Source organism: Lepidochelys kempii, chromosome 27, assembly GCF_965140285.1.
Source record: "Lepidochelys kempii isolate rLepKem1 chromosome 27, rLepKem1.hap1, whole genome shotgun sequence".
Taxonomy (NCBI): domain Eukaryota; kingdom Metazoa; phylum Chordata; order Testudines; family Cheloniidae; genus Lepidochelys; species Lepidochelys kempii.
In genome coordinates, this window is record NC_136406.1 from 16,563,015 (window position 1) to 16,582,148 (window position 19,134).

General features: G+C 56.8%; 1 protein-coding gene across 4 annotated transcripts in view; it reads right to left on the reverse strand.

Annotated features, from left to right (window-relative positions):
* Window positions 1-6,590: 6,590 nt before the first annotated feature.
* The window catches only part of JUP (junction plakoglobin), a 51,023-nt gene continuing 38,479 nt past the window's right edge, over window positions 6,591-19,134 (reverse strand). For all 4 annotated transcript variants that reach the window (XM_073326260.1, XM_073326261.1, XM_073326262.2 and 1 more), the window contains exons 6-15: window positions 18,538-18,682; window positions 17,086-17,189; window positions 12,807-13,145; window positions 12,269-12,424; window positions 11,543-11,662; window positions 11,159-11,309; window positions 10,422-10,543; window positions 9,419-9,458; window positions 8,467-8,624; window positions 6,591-7,451 (exon numbers count right to left, since the gene is read on the reverse strand). In XM_073326260.1, the coding sequence (XP_073182361.1) occupies window positions 8,491-8,624; window positions 9,419-9,458; window positions 10,422-10,543; window positions 11,159-11,309; window positions 11,543-11,662; window positions 12,269-12,424; window positions 12,807-13,145; window positions 17,086-17,189; window positions 18,538-18,682 (1,311 nt within the window). In that variant the 3' untranslated portion in view covers window positions 6,591-7,451; window positions 8,467-8,490. The remainder of the gene's footprint in view (window positions 7,452-8,466; window positions 8,625-9,418; window positions 9,459-10,421; window positions 10,544-11,158; window positions 11,310-11,542; window positions 11,663-12,268; window positions 12,425-12,806; window positions 13,146-17,085; window positions 17,190-18,537; window positions 18,683-19,134) is intronic.

Here is a 19,134-nt window from a genome sequence, read left to right on the forward strand (position 1 = left end):
CCTGACCCTGTGTAGCTGGGGAGAGAACCCAGCAGCAAGGGCCTGGCCACAGGGGCAGTGTGTGGGGCGGGGGCTGTTAATACAGAGGTCTCCGTTTATGTGCAAAACACGCTCAGCTCTCAGCCCAGCTCCGCCAGCGGGGCTCCAGCCCTGGGGATTCCTTGTATCAAATGTAACCAGCTGCCATCAGGCAGCTGTCCCTGGGAGGGGCTTGAGACAGGGCCCAAGTGCAAAGACATGACAAAGACACACAGCATGTCCTTGGCTCATGCCCTGATTAATTCCCTTCTCGCTGTTTTTATTATTGTTTCACCTACTCTGAACTGGGACTAGCTGGGAGCTCTCGGATACATGGATTGGGAGACCTGGCTGCTTCCTTCTGGTGTAGCATCCTGTCCCGTCGCTGAATCCCAGCTATGGCCTCGCTTGGTCAGGGAAAACCCTCCCCAGGGATCCACATGCCCCGAAAACCCTCCCAGTGCTGAGAGGAGAGAGGGGATGAGAGCAGCTGTCAGCTGGGATTGGCCTAGAGCTGATGCATGAAGAGCAGATGCGGAGAGGTGTTTGCAGGTGATAGGAGCTGTGGCGGAGAAGGGTCTCGCACCAGGAGGGTGGGGTGAGGTGAAAGGACCGAGACCAGCTGGGCAGGCAGAGGGAGCAGGGAAAGGAGTAAAGACAGGGTCCGGGAGGTAGTTTGGGGAATGGGGGCTGAAGACAATACTGAGCTGGATCCTGAAAGGAACAGGGAGCCAGGTGTGGGATCCTGTCCATCCATCCGTCCCTTGCTAGGCTGGCTTCTCTCTGCTGTCTGCACAGGCTGAGACCGCAGCCACCCAGTGAAGGGAGAATATCACACAGGGGGTGACAGGCAGCAGTGCCCACGCAGGAGATGGTGGTGGGGCAGGTCAGTCCCTGGGGCGGGGAGGGCGGGAGCTCAGAGTTGAGGGAAGGGATAGAGGAGGAGAGGGAGCTGAGCGGGTTCCTTTGGCCCAAGACCCTCTTCTCCCTTCGAGCCCCTCAGTGAACAGATGCTGAAATGGAGTCACGTGGTGAAGACAGGGGGGGGGTGTCATAAAAGCATCCAAAGATCCAGCCAGCAGAGCAGCACCTGGGATCCCTCCACTCTCCGCAAACCACCCCAGGCACCATGTGCCTGTCACCAGCAGGGCTCACGCCCCAGCTAGGCTGACACCAACTGCCCCTGCTCCGAGCGCTTACAGACACTTGGTGCCCAGGGACGGGCAGGCTCCCCCAGGGCGAACGCCCGGGTCACTCGCTAGCACAGACTCCCTGTTGCCTGGAGAAGAGCCAGATTCAGTCAGGCGATGCTAAGGGGGCGCAGCACGTTCTGGCTCCAGCCACGCATGCTCTTGTTACCGACAAGCCTCAGTAATGCACGGGGGGCCTGGCTCCTTATCCCCCGTGCAAGCCCAGCAGCGGGGACAGAGCAGCAATCAGACAGCATGTGGGAGGCTCCGGGTTTCACTGCCCTGCATTGGTCCTCGCTGGGAAGGTCCCAGAGTGGCCAGGAGCTGTGGCAAACGGGGCTGCGAGCCACAAGGTGCCTCCTCCTGACCTGTGCGGGAGGAGGCTGATCCAGGTAAGGCCAGGGGTGGGGCTGGTGCCCTTGGGGAATCGCACCTGGTGCTGCTTATGCCACAAACACTCTCCAGGGCTGTGACCGCAGCACCAGCCGCCTCCAGCTCCCTGGCCGTCTTGGGTTCTGATCTGGCCCCAGCCCCATAGGGGCCAAGCACCTTACACTGTTAATAGAGTTTATGCTCATAGCCCCCCCAGGAGGTAGGGCAGGGCTGTTATCCCCACTCTACAGCTGGGAAACTGAGGCTAAGGGAATCACCCATAGTCACACCGGGCATCAGTAGCACAGAGGGGAACTGAACCCCAGGCCCTAAAGTCCTGTAACACCAGGGCCCATCCCAGAGGCAGCGCTAGCCTACTGGGGGCCCTAAGCAGGAATATTTTGTGTCCCCTCCCCCCACACACACACAATAAAAGGTGAATGGGGGCCCCCTTGAGCATCCCGGGGCCCTGAGCAATTGTTAGGCTGCTTATGCCCAGTGCCGGCTCTGGACCACCCGGCCTCCGCAGGCACGGAACAGGCTGGCACCTGCCAGGCCAGCAGGGCAGAATCCACCCCAGGCTGGTTCGTGCCAGCTGCATGCAACGCATTTGCACGGCGGAGCCTGGGCTGCATAAACCTCCACGAGGTGGCAGTAAAAGGCCAGAGATGGTCAAAGCCAAGGAGGGAAGCAGAGCTGATATATCCACTAGAGTTTCCAGGGGGCAGGTAGGGGGGGAGCAGGCACCCCAGGCTCCTGGCCAAGGCTCTATAGTGAGCCCCTGTGGCCAGTGCAGGAACAGCCCTGGCAACTCCCTCCCCAAGCCTCTGCCTTGTGAAAATTCAGTGCAAATTCCAGCAGCTCCTGGCTAGCACTGCCCGGCATAGCACGTCTGGCCAATGGCATCTCCCCGCTGTACTCGCAGCCTCGGAGGAGGGCAGGGTTGTGCCAGCCCCACGCCAGGCATCAACGTGCCCCAGCATGATCTGCCAAGAGAGGGTGAGCATGTTGGCACCGGCCAAGAGGAGGAGCCCCAGCAAGAGAACCTGCCTCTCCCTTAGTCCTCAGCCCAGCCAGGTCCCTCCTGTCCCGCTACTTCCCCTCCCCTCTCACCCTGGGGGGAAAGTGCCAGCTGGGCCTTGCTCCTGCCTACAGCAACCCCCAGTGGGTGGAACCTCCAATGTGCCCGGCTCCTGGCCTCTCAGCTTCCTAAGCCGGCCCAGTGGAGACAGGGGCTGCGCAGCATTGACTGTCTGCAACTGTAACAAACCCAGGGTCAGTGGTGAGAGCAGGGCTGGGAGTTTTGGGGTCTCCTTGCAGGTGGGAGAGGAGAGCAGGGGGTGCACACGCCCAGGGCCTGGCCAGCCGCCCCCTGGAAGCTCTTGGCTCAGGGATCTCCTAGCTCCCCCCCCCGTTCCCACTCATGCTCCAAGCAGCCTACTGGTGTCTGGCACTTTCCTGGTCCTGGGAAGTAATGAGACAGGAAACGAGGCCTCGTCCCTGTGGCACAGCCAGGCTGGGGTCTCCTCCAGGGCCTGCAGGGCTGTGCTCAGCAGCAGGATTTCAATCCCTCCACCCTGCCCCGCATCCAACAGAGCCACACTCAGCCCCGGCTGCCAGGCCGGGCTACCTGCCTGGCCCCACTCAGTCTGAGCAGGCAGATGCTCATTCCACCCAGCCCCATGGCCGCCGATAGGGCGGTCAGAGCAGGGGAAGCAGTGGTGGGCCTGCTCCCACACCCAGCCAGCATCTGGGCCAGGCAGAGCTGCCATGCTCAGCACCAGGCCAGGCCACAGGATATGGGATTTGTAGGATGCTGGTTCCTTCCCCCTTCCACCCCCACTTTGGGGTCTCAACTCTATGCCTCACGGGGAGCCTCCTAGTAACCACTGCCCCAAAGTATCGATTCCCAGAGCAGCAGGGGGGATAGAGTGGCCAGGGTGGGGCAGCCCCTGCCCGTCCTGCCAGTTAGAACCAAGGGGCATTACGGAGTCTCCTTGAAGCAGCTTCCCTTTGTGATTAACAGCAGCAGACAAGGCCCCTGGGTGCTGAGAGCCAGGAGGGGCACAACTAAGGCACAAGCAGGGACATCTGGGCCCTGCTGAGTGCTGGGATGGCCTCAGGCCCACACCCAGCTGGGGAGGGGCAGCCAACAGCTTAAGAGACAGGTCTGGTGTCAGGCAGTGGTCATGGGACCCAAGCATCCTGCGTGCCAGGCTTCTGCTTACCCCCAGGCCACATACACTCCCCGAGATGCGTGGGGAACCCAGTCCAGCAGCCCCTCGGCTACACGCGAGCTCCCCCCCTTGTGCAGTCTTGTCTCGTTCTCTCCCGCCCCCTTCATTCCTGGCCAAGGCAAAATACTGAGTCCAGTCAGCAGAAAGCGCTGAGCTGGAGCAAGGGTTTGATGTCAGGAGAGAGACTGGAACAGCTGCTACTTCCTTCCCCGCTGCCTTTGATCACAGCTTGCAGCCATGGGGCTGAGCACTGGCGGCAGGTAGACCCCGCTGATTAGCGTCTCACTGGGGGCTGTGTGAAATGGGCTTTGCTACAGCACAGACAGGGCTAGGACCAGCATTGGGGGAGGGTTGGAGGGAAGGATAAGGGGGAGCCATGAAAGAATGGGCCCCTCCTCAGCTGCCTATTCTCCCCAGACCTGGGGCATGGAATCCTTGCCTGCATCTCACAGGACAGCGCCGAGCAGACACAGGTGCCATGCACAACCTGGGGCCAGAGATTGTACTTCACACCTTTCTTCCATCCATCACCAACTAGCATCCGAGACAGTGCCGAGCTGCCGGCCTCCCTACCCTCCATGGCAAGATCAGGTGAGCATGGAGGTCGGGGCCTGGCAAGACAGCAGGTCTTAGCGAATGGGAAGAGCTGGGGTGAAGCCGGGAGAGCATGTTGCTCATTGACCCTCCCTTGTTAAGGCCCAGGTAGGACCTACCCCAGGAGGCAGGCAGTGGGGCTCAGGCCATAGGAGAATAAACCCACGTATTTAGAGTACCCATGTTACACACCACTCAAGTTTACCAAACACAGAGGGCACGGCCGAGAGACCATGGCCAGCACAAGGAAGCAGGGGCCTTGCTATTGTGTCCCCCTGCACCACGAACGCCCCCACATGACAGTGCCCTCTTCCCTTTCCCCACCCCGACCCAGCCGGAACACACCGCAGCACTGAGGGCAGATCTGCCCTGGCTTGGCTTACGCAAACCCTGCAAGACAACACCGCAGTGAGGAGGGGAGAGACCCTGGCATCACCCCCCTTGCCTACAACAGTTCAGGCAGCAGGGGCAAGGCAGGGGCCATGGGGGCCCCACCACAAGGGTGGGGTGGTGGGAAGTGCCCTGCATGAAAAGTGCACCTTGCCTGCCGAGTTCATCTGGCTCCTACGGCCTCTTCCAGGCTCCGACCTCCGTCTCCCCTTTTCCCATTGAAAAGGAAAGGCAGAGCTCCCCGGGGCCACTCAGCAGCACCAGCCCTCCTCTGCTGTGCTGCCCGAAGTTCTCCCACTCTTCCCTGGCACCAAAAGAGATGGGGAACTGCAGGAGTCATTCATGGAGACGAAGCCCCAGCTCAGCAATGAGTGGTTAGCAGGGGGACTCCGGGACTTGCTGGAAATTGTAGACTTCAAGCTGACCACGGCCCCTAGAATCACTCCCGAAGGGGGATTGGGTAGGGATGCCATCTCCTACATCTGGGCACTTTGCTCTAAAGCCCTTAATCCCATCCCCACTGAGAGCCAACTCCCCGCGCTGCGAACCAGCTAAAGACGTCAGCACAGCGCCTGCAAGCAGCCGCTCTGTTTGTGGTAACTGCGAATAGCTCGTTTCCGTCCTCCGGCACCCGGGCACACCTTCACCAGGCAGTCCCAGGCAGCAGCTGCCAGCTGGCGTCTTGGTGGGAACATTTCCTCTCGCTGCCTGTCCCACAGAACACGGCAGCTAGGTTAGACTGCAGTGAACCAGCTCTTTTAACCCAGGCTATTGCAGTTCCATCCTGCCTCAGTCCTATCAAACCAGGGAGCTGGCGCTGGCAACAAGCGTGTTTATTCCCCAGGATTCATCACATGAGCCGCGAGAGGCAGTGGAGAGGAGACACCGGTGCCGGACTCCATCTTGGGATGTATTTTTCCACTGACTGGCATGGGAACCACACTTTGAAACAAAGGGTTCCTGCCATATGCAAAAGCTACATAAGGCAGGGGTGTGACATCATCATTGTTCTCACTGACTCTGCACCCAGGAAGAATCCTGGAAACACCTGAGGAACAAAGACTGAACTGGGGGAAATGCTGGACCCAGGCTAAAGGGAACACCTAGGGATTCCAAGCTGTAAGCAAGTGCAGCTTGCCCCTTAAGAATCTGCAGCCTGCTTGTATCATCACTTACAGTGAGGATCTGCTATTCATATGCAATCTACTTAGTATATTAAGCTTAGTTTGTGTTTTTTATTTGCTAGGTAACCTGCTTTGATTTGTTTGCTATCGCTTATAATCACTTAAAAAAAATGATCTTTTGTAGTTAAACTTTATTTTGCTTTTATCTAAAACCAGTGTGTGGGACTCATAACTCAGGGGAAGAAAGCTGTTGCATATTCCTCTCCACATTGAAGGAGGGGGTGAATTTTATAAGCTTACGCTGTAGTTCCCTGAGCAGCACAAGATGGCATAATTTTGCATTTATACTCTAGAGGGGGTGTGTGCCTTAGGAACTGGGAGGTGCCCTAGCTGAAGCCTTCCCATGCAGGGGTTGGTTAAAGAGCCTGCCTGCACCTACTGCAGCTGGGCGAGTTCCTACCTGTATGTATGCTAGTGAAAATGCAGGCTGAAACCTGGAGAGCTTGTCAGCTTGTCAATATCAGTAGTGTAGAAGGGAGCCCAGACTGGTGGATCAGGGCGCTCAGTGGTACCCCAGTTCCAGGTGGCCCCCATTACACCCATTTCCAAACAAATGCCAACAGCCCAGGAGCTGACGCAAGTAGAAGAACCAGCTCACTGCAACATGGGGTTAGGGTGTTTTATTCTTTGCTTTGGTCTATACAAAAAACTTACAGAAATAATAAAATCCTCAGTTCCTGAACCACATTCCAAGAACATCGATCCCTTTCCAACAGAAGCAGTAAGCCATCAGATCTAGAGTCGCTTTAAAAATGCATGAAGAGAAGGGAAGAGGGGAAGGAAACACCACTCACCAGAAAGGAGACAGATTAAATTGTTCAATAGTAGATTGATACAAGGACAGTTCCTAGTGGTTAGAGTCACTCCTCTATAGTAAGGACAGTTGCACTGAAATTCTGTTCACCCACGTCTGATTGGAAGGAATAAAGCTGTTGACATCCCTTGGGCTAGAACAAAGATCCCAGGAAAACACAGCACCCTTTGTTTTCTGCAAACTCACTGGATTTGCTATTTTTAAAGTTTGTAGAAAGCAAAAGGCTCATTTTAAAATGTTAGATTATTTTTGTTAAACACTAAACACAGAACAGGAAGTGGGAAGTTAAAAAGCATGAACTTAAAATCAGACAGCAAAAGCCATTTGCACCATATTAAAAAATAAAAGAAATATATATTTATAGAAAAGACGATTACTGTCATGCCAATGGAGTTGGATAATGACGCGGGAGTCGCGTGTTTTAAAGCTTCAGAAACAGTATCTTGGCTTGGCTGGAGGGTGTTTGAAGCAATCTCAGGAGGAAAGGGCCTTTTTCACAGACCCACAGCAAAAAAGAAATAAAAACAAAACAAAATCTAAAAATAAAGCCTCTGGTGGGAATGGAAAAGTTGGTCTCAGGCACTTCTGTCTCCCAAGTCCCTCTTGCAAGCGCTCATCTCTGGAGCCACCCTCTTCTGCCCGGACAACACACCTGTAGGAGGAAGGACAGCGTCAGACAGCTGATAGGGGTGTAACAGGAGGAACAGCAGGTCTATCAGAGTGTGGGATCGTTCTCTGGGGCTAGGCTGGCCAAGGAGGAAGGCATGCTGAAGGGGCAGTCCTGGGCTGCCTGGGGAAGTCTGGCTTAGCCCACTGACCTACTCCGCCCTGTCTCATGGTAGGGCAGGCAGCTATGCCATGGGTTGGCCATATTTGCAGGCAGCTGTACAATGGTTCCCACACCACTGTTCCCTTGTAACAATGAACGAGAGGAAACTAACCCAGCTACCCACAGCCGTCTCATGGGGAAGGGGCTGGGAGGGCATGGAGACCTCCTGTGGGGGGTGCACAGGTCTCAGTACCGGGAGATTGCCTGGAGCTAGTACCAGGGGGCAGAAGGGGGTCATTTCCCCAGAGCCCCCAAGCAGCCAGGAGCAGTGGAAATGCTGGTCAGCGGGATGGCAGTGGTCATGCACCTCAGACCCTCAGCACTTCAACCCTTCCCCTCCCTCACCCGCACGTGGTCCCTTCATCCCAGCAGCCACTGGTGTGTGGACTGCAGCTCGGCCAAGCTCATCTACTGCCCTCTTGTTGGATCCCGTAGCTCTCACGGGTCCGGGGAATGTCCCATCCCTGGGAGTCTCACCCCAGGCTCTGCTCTGCGCTTTCTTCATTGCTTGGGGTCCACTGACCCATCAAACCCCCTGCCTGGCCCTAGTTCTTGGGCTCTTGCCTAGAGGTGGAAAGTTGCCTGGAGCCCTCAAACTGATGCCAGGAGCCCAGAGGTGGGGAAGGACACGCTGGCAGAGTAGATGTGCTCATGGAAGGCCCAGCAGTCCCAAAGCTGTGCACCAGAAGCCAAGCTATCCAGCCACAGCTCGGCACGGCCATCCTCCTCTGTCCTCAGATACGAGCAGGACAATCCCCACACTGCTGCCCAGGTCAAGACAGTCCCTCCTCCCAGTCCCAGCTGGGCTCCCTGCCAGGCAAGGCAGTGGTGGTCTTACCTTGTGCAGTGCCTGAGGAGCGGGTTAAGCGAGCATGTGTTCAGGGTAGTGACCTCGGACGCCATCACTGTAGGTGTCCATGGGGTAGTCTCCGTCCATATCCATGTTTATGTCCAAGGGGTCATCACCCGGATACATACGATACCCAGCATCCATATCTAGCCACCAGGGGGAGAGGGCAGCCGTTAGCCCGCATGCCAGCCACTGAGCGGAGAATTAGCACCAGCTCTGTGCTCAGGTGGGGACACCCCAGCTCCCATCCAAGCATTACAACTGCCCTCCCGGCCACTGAGGCTGCATCAGAGCTGGGGTCCATCAAGCCCAAGGCCTGACAGGCAACAGCACCAAATACTGCAGGAGACCCCAACACGGCCAGATACGGAATAAGGGAAAGTTTCTTCCTGCCCCCCTTGGAGGCTGGCTCGTGTCCTGACGCAGGAGGAATAAAAGCCCCAGCTGGCCTTGGCCGGGGCGACACCAAAGCTCCTGGCCACACACTTCGCCTACAGGCAGCAGCGCGCTCTCCTGCAACGGGACGTTCCAGAGGGGAGCGGACGCTGACAGGGCTTCAACTGGAAGCAGGACGGCTCAGGAAACTCGAGTGAGGCTGGGGCTCCCAGGAGGGAGCAGAGAAATTAGTCTCCATGTACAGAGCATGGCAATGCCATGCTGCCAGTCACCTGGAGCCTGGCGTTTGTTCGTAGCCCAGTGTTTAGTTCTCCTGTGCCCGGACACTAAAACCCGGCCAGCGAGACGTACACGGGGCCCAAGCCATGCCATGCTGGGGAGCGGAGGCAGAAGGCTACAGCCACCTGACGGGCGCTTCCGGCCAAGTGGCCCAGCAGGGCCCCCAGCTCAGATGCACCGTTTGGTGCCCCGGCAGGCATTGGCAGCACAAGCCGGCCCTGCCGAGCTTGGCGGTTTCTGCAGTAAGCACGTGCCCAGCACTTACCCTCCGGGTACGGCTCATTGATCGGGATCATGCTCTGCGCCTAGGGAGGAGACACACACAGGTAACACGAGGGCGCAGAGACACAAGGGCTGTTTGGGGCCAACCTTCGCATGGTGCTTGGAACACGCACGTGGGGAGAATTAGCTTTTCCCGGCAGCAACGGCTTTTGAGAAGAGGGTAACAGGACCTTATGGTGCTGGGACAGCCATGGCAGCAGCTTCCCTGCAGTCTCTGGCCAGCTCCCTCCTGGGAGCTGGGACGCTGGAACGAAGGCTCCTGGAGCCTCTGGGGTGGTACCAATGCCGAGCTGTTTTATTGGAGGAATCACAGCTCCTGGGGAGGAGCGGGGGGCTCGTGCTACCTGGGGATGCTGCATGAGCACCCCCATCTGCCCAGCTCACGGGCTGATTGCAGCCCCAGGAGGCCACTTGTGGCCAGGATTCTGTGCCAATGCAAGATGCCTGCAGCAACAGGAAACCCAGCTCCCACCAGCCCACCAGCCCCAGTGCAGGGAGACTCAAGGGTTGTGGACAGATCATGTTGGACCAGTTTCTAAATGGAGCTTAGATGTTCCAGCCCTGAGTCCCCCAGTACAAGCATTAAGCCCTCCGTTTACTAACCCCTCCCACCTAGGAACAGGCACCCCCGTGCCCTGCCCCTGCCCCCACCCTCCCCATTGCAGACGGTCACATGCTCAGGGCTAAGTGGAAGATGTGGCTCACGTTCTTCCTGGCCCAAGTTCCACTAGAATCCCCTGGGCCCTCTGAGCCACGGAGGGACACGTGGAGCTGAGCGGCCTCCCAGACACCCTGGGTACAAGCCCCATTCGTGGGCAGGGCACTGGGAGAACAATCTCATGGAAGACGTTAGCGCCCAAATAGAGCGCTCAGCTTGGGGGGAGGGGAGAGCTCCTGCATCGCTACCAAGGACCACGAGCTGGCCCTGAACAGTTCTAGAAGGAAAAGCCGTGCCCGACCCCACCCCGATACAGACAGGCACTTACTGCTTCCCAGGCAGCAGGGTCATGTTTGAAGAGGGAGTTGGTGAGCTCAACGGAGACGCGTTTCCTGTAGTCGGGGTTTTTGTCCTCAGAGATGCGGAACAGCACGGCTGCGGCGTAGGTGGCTGGACAGAGAGGGGGGAACGTTGGAAGAGGAAACCTCTAAATGCCAGCAGATGGCAGAGGGAGCCACGCTCCTCTCTGAGCAGATGGCTGAATGATTTCCACTTCAGTGGGCGGCTCTGCATTTAATTACGTTTCCTGTTGCCACAGGACTGCCACAGCAGCTCTGCCGGCACCGTCCCGAGAGCCTCCAAGCCCCAGGGGCCACAGCGCCGTTTCATGGAGCAGGGCCTGTGCACCGTCACCCTCCTGCTAAGTGCTTCCCACCCCCCAAGCCCCGGGGCTGGAGCCTAGTGTGAGAAGGAATGTCGAGGGAACGATAGCACTTCCTTTAAGTGCGTTCTGGTGTTGCAGCCCTGTGCATGGCAGAGGGGGCCACAGAGCGGGTGCCGAGCGTAGGAGACAGTCGAACCCTGTCAGCTGGCTAGGGCGTCCTGGTGGGGGCATGCTACAGCCCCCACGCTCCAGATGGCGGCAGCCCCGAGGCAGCAGAACAGGAGAAGCTGATGAGAACGGAACAGAACCAGGGCCTGCCCAACGCGCCGACTGAGCAGCTTGGCGCGAGCCCCACTGGGAGTCCCAGCTCCAAGCGCCTGGCTCCAGCTGGCTCGGCTCACCTGTGCCTTCGTTCCTGGAATGCAGCAGCTCCATCAGCGGAGCAGAGGCCCCCTCGGCATCAATCGTGTCAGCAGCTTCCTTGTCCTGGGCCAGCTCACACAGCACTCCAGCTGCCACCCGCTGGATGTTCTCCACGGGGGAATAGAGCAGCTGTCGGGGGAGGAAAAGCAGCGTGAGCCACTCCTGGCACCGCAAGCAAAGCCAAGCCAGGGCTGCTCAAGACCAGCTTCTCCGGCTGCCTTCACCCACCCCCCGAGGGAGCTACTGCACGTGCCAATCGGATGCACTGGGGCTCAGAGCCACCTGGACCGCCACAAGCCACCCTGGGCCTCCCGAAACCACCCCACCTCCCCTTCGCCTTGTGCTGCAACCCGAAGCCCAACCTGCACGAAGAGAGGAATCGTGTTGAGTCGGAAGATCTCCATGCGGTTCATTGGGTCCCGGGCCAGAATATGCAGGGCTCCTGTGCACCCCTCCACTATCTCCTCCATCTTCACTCCATCCTGCAAAGGGAGCAGTGATCAGCACCAAAGGACGACAGGTGTGAACGCACAGCACCGTACAACGGGTGTGGTACATGGGCGGAGGGAGGACAGAGCACAGTTCCTCGCCCTCCCACCTGCCTGGCTGCAATGGTTCATCACAGCTGACAAGAGTAGTTACGTCCTCCAGGGATCACCCAGCAGGGGGTGCTCTGAACACCAAGTGGCATCCACTTAGAGACCAGTGCTTGTATGGGATGGAGGGGATGGGACTGCGCGAAGCGCCTGGCCATGTCTTCCTGCGAGCTGACTGCATCACCTTCCATTCTGGCGCGTACACGGCTGCTGCTGCTGCCAGGCGCAGTCACAAGGGGGCAGGAGCAGCTGCTGGAGCGCTGCATGTCCAGGACTACGGCCCAGTTACAGCAGCCTTACCCACAGGCCCAGCACATGGAGCTGCCAGGGCAATACCCAGTGGGTGTCCAGGGGCCGAGTGGAGGCTTCTCGTTCCAGAATAAGCCAACCGAGCAACGCCCTGTGCGCCAGGATCCCTGGGACACAGGGAAAGGCCCCACCGGGCAGGCGCTCCCCAGCTTGGCCATTGGCCCCTCCCGCATCTGTACTTACTGTGTACGGCTGCTGCGTGCCAGCTGCCACATGGCGCTGGGCATCTTGGTGAGCCTTCACCAGCAGCTGGACCAGGCGAGGGATCACGGCAGCCTCCTGCAGTGGGGCGTGGTTAGCCGGGCACAGGGCCAGGTTGCGGATCAGACCAATAGTGGCCTGGAAGAGAGGAGGATGAGGCCATCAGACCGGGCACTGGCTGAGGCAGCAGCTGTAGGTGCTCAGGACTCCTCCATTCAAGAAAGGGACTGGACATGCCAGGAGCAGAACTTTGCGTTTAACCTCCCGTGTCCCCAGCACGAGCCCAGCTGCAAAGCCAATATTGCACCGGCTCTGTACGCACTCAGCAGGGGGTTCAGAACCAGCCGCCCCAGCTCCCTGCTCACTAGCGCCAGCCGCTACGTCTCAAACCAGTTCCCTCTCCTCCACAGGGAGCTTGGGGGGAGGTTAGCATGGCTCGCTGGGCATCAGGCAGAGCTCAACTGAGCCCCAGCGTCGCCCTCCCCCAACGGACGCTCCAGAGCCCCTCTTGCAGTTTTACCTTGACCAGCGGCCACTGGTTGGGCTGGTTGAGGAGCTTGACGATCGCTGGGATGCCGTAGTTGAGCCGCACCGAGTTCTGGGCCATCTCTGCCTCTGGGTGCCGGCTGGTGAGGTGCCGCAGGGCGCAGACAGCCGGCTCAGTGATGTCCTCCTTGTCGCCTGCTCTCAGAATGGTGTGGATCAGGGCTTCCACCCCATTGGACTGCGTGACCAGGGTCTTGTTTTTGCTGTTGTTGCAGGTCAGGTTGGAGAGGGTGCCGGTGGCGCAGGTCAGCACGTTCACGTCGTCTGAGCTCAGCTGGTTGACCAGGATCTTGAGGACGCCATCCAGACCCTCCTACAGAACAGTGAGTAGGTGACAGTAGAAGCAAGACGTCACACCTGTCCTCTTCACACAGGCCATCAACTGCAGCATGGACAAGACAATGGACTAGGCCCAGCCTGTCCCCTCCTCGTTGGGCTCAGCTCTACAGCAGCCACAAGCTGCATCGTAAATAGCCCCAGGCCCTTTCCCAGAGCTCTGCTCCCTCCTGCCCCACTGCTTGATAAGGTGGAAGCAGAGCTGCTTGTCTGTTCACACAGCTGAGCCATCCCACATCACAGCAGGCTCCTCCATGCAGGGAGTCCTCTGCCCCCACCTCCAAAAACATAACTCTCTGCCTAAGGGGCCGCTTCAGACCACAGGGAGCTCTGCTCGGAGGGTGGTGGTGTCACGGGACGCCCTGCGTCACCGGATTCACCACACACTACACTATAGCCGCACAGGAGCGCTCATGCCAACTCGCAGCAGTGCCAGCTAGGAATGGCCCTGACCCATGCAGGCCAGTAGGCCTGAGAGTCACCAGCCCAGTGCTTTGGAGACATCAATCTCTGTGTGCCACGAGAACGCTTAGCTAGCCTGGCGAGCCGGTTTCAGGTAGATGGCAGCTCTGGCATTAGGGAACCTTGGCAGACTGTGCCAGGCTGGAGTGGGAGAGGAGTTGTAACTTTAAAGAGCGGTAAGGTGAAGTTAGCAAGTGTTGTGTCAGAGCATGCTGACGGGAGGGGTCGACACTGCTGCCTAGGCACAGGAAGCACTGGACAGATTCATTGGAGAGGACCACACGTGTGTCACTGCAGAAGGTCCTGCGAGCTCCAGGCCCCACCCCCAAGCGAGCTAGAGGAACATGATAATTAGGCATCAGGGATTCAGAACCCCAATTGCGCACCCATCGGGACACAGCCTTGAAGGTCACGTAACTGCTTAGTAAAGACAATGCAGAGCATTGTACAGATGAAGGGCAGATGGTGAAAGACTAGTGTTCCTCTGAACACCATTTGCACCAACCAAGCCCGTTCACCCCACCTCATGCCAGGGAGACTAGATTTGTAGAGGGCAGAGCACCCCTGGGACTGAGGAAGAGATCAGCTGGAACATCAAGCAGACAGCAACACCTTGGCAGGTGGAAATGTTTCCAGGAGGGCCCTCACAAAGGAGAATTATTGAGCTGCCAACTCTATCCCCCCCCACTCTCTGCTCTCCCTCAAACCCTGGTTGGAGCATGCAGTAGGAAGCTGGGGAGTTTATCATCTGGTCACACTTGAGATCTGCCCATTTAACTCCTCAAAGAGTGAAGATTACAAGGTACCACCCAGATGCGCTCCTTCCCCTGGGAACCAGGCTCCCTCTGGGGCCCCCAAAACTGTGCTGTTTGGGTCGATGGCTTGGCGGACTCCAGCAGGCCCGAGAACATGCACAATTCAACAACCCTTCCTCATGCCAAAGGCCAACTATTGTTCCAACTCAAGCAGGGTGTCTCAATGCAGTAAGAGTCTTGCTTGCTGCAATATTTTCTTAGAACAAGAGTCCCAGGCCTCTAGACTCCTGTAACCATAGCTAGCTCTCTGCACTGTTTGGACAGCATGAGTGACAGATGCTCCAGACATGTGCAGCTTTACTTAGGAGTTTAGTATCTTCGCCAGGTTTCCCCTGCCGGAAACATGCAAGTGATACAATCCCCAGCTGTTCAGAGCAGTATGACAAGCCAGCACGCGCACTGTGGGTGATCATGGGGGTCACTAGCGGCAGGACTGAGGGATTTAAGAATAGCCAGAAGGACAGTGGGAGATGGGGGTGGGGTCTTGGGTCCTGGTTAGATAGAGGATGCAAAGGAGTTAAGTCAGTAGACAAAGCTGCATTCCCCTGTTTGCTATTTAGCAGAGCCTGAACACCAAATGTTTCATTTGTTAATCTCACTGGAGACGGAGTTACATGCCTTCCAGAAATGATCCCAAATACTTTCCACGCTGCATCAGATCCTAATCCATGTGGAGGGTCAGGCCAAGCACCATGTGGGGAACACATCAGGAAGCAGTGGAAAGGCAGGGGGTGGGGGAAGAGGAACCCTGGATGTCAAAGCAAGCAGCTTGGTGAAACTTCAGGGGCGTCTGACTCTTCTGCTCCCTTCCTTGTGCGGACTCCACCCCACCCTCCCCAGCCACGCTCCCACGGTCCTTCCACAAATACCATCAGCCTGACGAACAATGGCTTCCTCGCTGACTGTCAGAACAATCTGGCACCAGCCCTGGGAAGTCAGAAGCAAGCCCCAGCACCGGTTCTGCAGCAGGGGAACACGGGAGACGCCTTTCCAAGGGTGCTGACACAGAATGGCTTATGCCTTCGCCAGACTCCTGGCCCCACCCCTGTGGGTGCGGTGCATGGGCTGGCAGCACACAGAAGCATGTACTTACAGGGGGCGCCTTCTCCCCACTGGGTCCTGGAGATGGAGTGTAAGTCAGACACAGGCAGGGAGAGGACAGACTGCCATCCTGGTGTGAAGAGGCCCCAGGCGCCCTTGGGAGACCCTGAGCACTAGGAAGCCAGCATTTGACAGGGTAACTGGCCCAGTGGACGGGAGAAGCAGTAGATGGGATGTACCTTGATTTTAGCAAGGTTTTTGACAGTCCCACATAAGAGTCCCATAAGCCAGCTAAGGAACTGGGGTCTAGATAAAATTACTATAAAGTTTGGTGCTCAGCTGGCTGAAAGACTGTTCTCAGCGAGTAGCTATCAATGGTTCACTGTCAAACCGGCAGACGTATCTAGTGGGGTGTTGCGGGGTTCAGTCCTAGATCCGGTACCATTCACTAGGTTCATTAAATGACTTGGAGAATGGAGTGGAGAGTGTGATTGTAGGATTTGCAGAGGACACCCAGCTAGGAGTCGCTGCAAGCACTTTGGGGGACAGGATTAGAATTCAAAACAAATGGACAAATTAGAGAATTAGACTGACATCAACAAGATGAAATTCCAATAAAGACAAGTGGAAAATACTTCAGCTGGCAAGGAAACAAAGCAAATGCACAGCTACAAACTGAGGAATGGCCATCTAGGCAGAATTACTGCTGAAAAGGATCTGGGGGCTCTAGGGGGTCACACACTGAATCTGAGACAATGTGATGCAGCTGCGAAAAAGGCTGACCTCATTCTGGGGCATATGAACGACACGGGAGGTGAGTGTCTCACTCTATTCGACACTGGTGAGGGCCCACCTGGAGTCCTGTATGCAGTTCTGGGCGCCGCGCTTTAGGAAAGCTGCGGACAAATTGGAGGGAGCCCAGGAGAAGACCATAAAAGTGACCAAAGGTTTAGAAAACCTGGGAGGTTTTCTGGGAGGAAAGGTTAAAAATCTGGGCGTGTGTAGTCTTGAGCAAAGGAGACTTGATAGTCTTCGAACATGTTAAGGGCTGTATAAAGAGGACAGGGATCAATTGTTCTCCATGGCCACTGGAGGTAGTACAAGTAATGGGCTCACTTGGCACCACCGGAGATTTAGGTTAGATAGTAGGAAGAACTCTCAGAGCAGAGAAGCTCTGGGACACGGTTCCATGGGAGAATGTGGAATCCCTGTCACTGGAGGTGTTCAAGAGCAAGTTGGACAAATCCCTGTCAGAGGAGGTTTAGGTTTACTTGGTCCTGCCCCACTGCAGGAGGCTGGACTTGGATCTCTCAAGGTCCCTTCCAGCCCCACATTTCTAGGATTTCCATTACTTCCTGCTGTCCCCATGGAAATTAAGCCATTGCAACAGGACTGTGAAGGGAGCTGCTCCTTGGAGTCAAAGCTGGGTAAGAACATCCCCTCTGGACTTTGGATGTTGGGCTCAGTGCAGAACAGGCTAAGATCAGGTATCCCCACAGAGCACCAGACAGGTGATTAATGCTCTACAGTCTATTCAGGAACAGGCCTTGGAAATGCTTATTTGAGGCTTCTACAATGGCTGGATTCCTGTGCACTCACCTGCTTGGTGGCCACATCAGAGAGGTTCCTCAAGGTCCACAGGCAGTTCTGTACGAGCCTTGGGCTGGAGCTGGTCAGATGTTTCCCCAGAGCTTGCATGCCACCTGAGGGAAGAAACACAAAGCCCAGCCCAGCTGTAATTAGCCTCAACATCCAAGCTGCCCAGCACCATCCAAGCATGTGAGAGGCTACACATGGGTTTGGGCTCTTCAGACAGCCCTTTGCAACACTAAGTCTGAGGCCACCATCTCTCCTTGTACTGTAGAGAGACAAAGGCAGCATCACCGCTGGCCAGCAGGGCTAGCAGCAATTCTGCCCCCTTGCTCTTCCCCAGAAGCACATGTCTGCACAAACCTAAGCAAAAACAACTCGCATTTGTCCTCAAAAAGTTTCCACTAGCATGTGTAAGAAGCCAGAGTACGAGTGCCCAACTCATGGCAAAGCTGGGATGGCAGCCCTGACACAAGGGCACTAATCAGAGATTAACCCATTCCTGTAGCTTCGCAACTGCTTTGGCCACTCCATAAAGCACCCCGCAACTCGAGTAAAGGTGCAAACAGGCCCACCTCCCGTCAGAGGTGTCTGTGCACCCAGAGGAACCAGTCGCTACGACCTCCTGGAAATGCCCCTCCTCCAGATGAGCTCTCTGGAAACAGGTGACAGGCCATGGGAGCAGAGACCTAGCCAACATGGAAAGGGAAGTGGCAAGACAGACTGTCACTCCGTGGCATTCGAGCGAGTGAGAAGTGTGGGTAGCATCCTGACAGGAGTAGAGGAGACTAACAGGGTGGCGTTAGAACACTAAAGTTCTAGAGAATTGTATGGAAGCCTAGAGGGACCAACCACACAGCGAGTGCTTGGGGACGCTGCCAGGATGGGAAGTCACACAGGGGACGTGGACGTGAGCAGTGTGAGACAGGTGCTGTTTAGGGAGACCTCTTGGAGGTGCTTTTTAACTTCACTGCAATGGAAGGGGATGGGAGAGCTGGGAACCTTAATAAGGGGAAGTGTTGGGATGTTACAATTAACACCGTCATCTGACAGGGTCTCTGATGAAGGCCTCATTAAGAGTAACAGCTCAGCACAGCTGGAAGCAAAGTGACATAACAAATGGCAATTAAATCCACATCCCATCTCACTGAATAGGAGCGTGGTTCGTTATCAGCCCCTCAAGGACGAGGCACCAGCTTATTTCCATTACAGAGCAGCTCAGGGACTTCTCGAACCATAACCGATACCGAAGTAGGAGCAGGATGCTGCTGGTTCCTGCTGGCCCAGAGGCTGAGACAGGGCCCAGCTCCACACCTCACGTTAGCCCACGTGCCTTGGAAGAGAGCAAGTATCCAGTGGTGCCTGGAAAGGGCCACAGCCTAGTTTGCTCCAGCTGTTGAGTCTGAACCAGCCCCCTCCATCTCAGGCCCACCCCCCCCGGCCTTCGCAGGGCTCACTCACCAGCCTCCACGATGGCAGGCTTGTTGCTGGGACACACAGACAAGACCTTGAGCACCCGGCTGGTGGTCCAGAGCAGTTTCTCGTAGGTGTAGCTGCGCATGATCTGCACCAGGGCTTGGGGTCCCCCATTGGCCAAAATAATCAGCTGCAAGAGAAAGCAGCATTAGCCCTCCAGAGGGGGCCACGAGAGGTGTCCACAGAGATCAGGTGCCGCCGGAGAACTCCGATTAATCCCGAACATTTGCATTTAAGCCACCGAGTGGGGCGCTACTGCATTAGTTGGAATATCTGCTCCGCTCTCCTGACTCCACTGGACCCTAGCTCCTGGGTTCAACTCCACGTGAATGGAGAGAGAGAGACCTGAGAACAGTCTGCAGACATGCTAAGGGCTGGTGTAAAGACAGCAGGGATCAATTGCTCATGTCCACTTAAGGTAGGAGAAGCAATAATGGGCTTAGTCTGCAGCAGGGAGATTTAGGTGAGATGTTAGGAAGCAGTTTCTCACTCTCAGGGTAGCTAAGCTCTGGAACAGGCTTCCCAGAGAGGCTGTGGAATCCCCATCACTGGAGCCTTTTAAGAACAGGGTGGTCAAACACC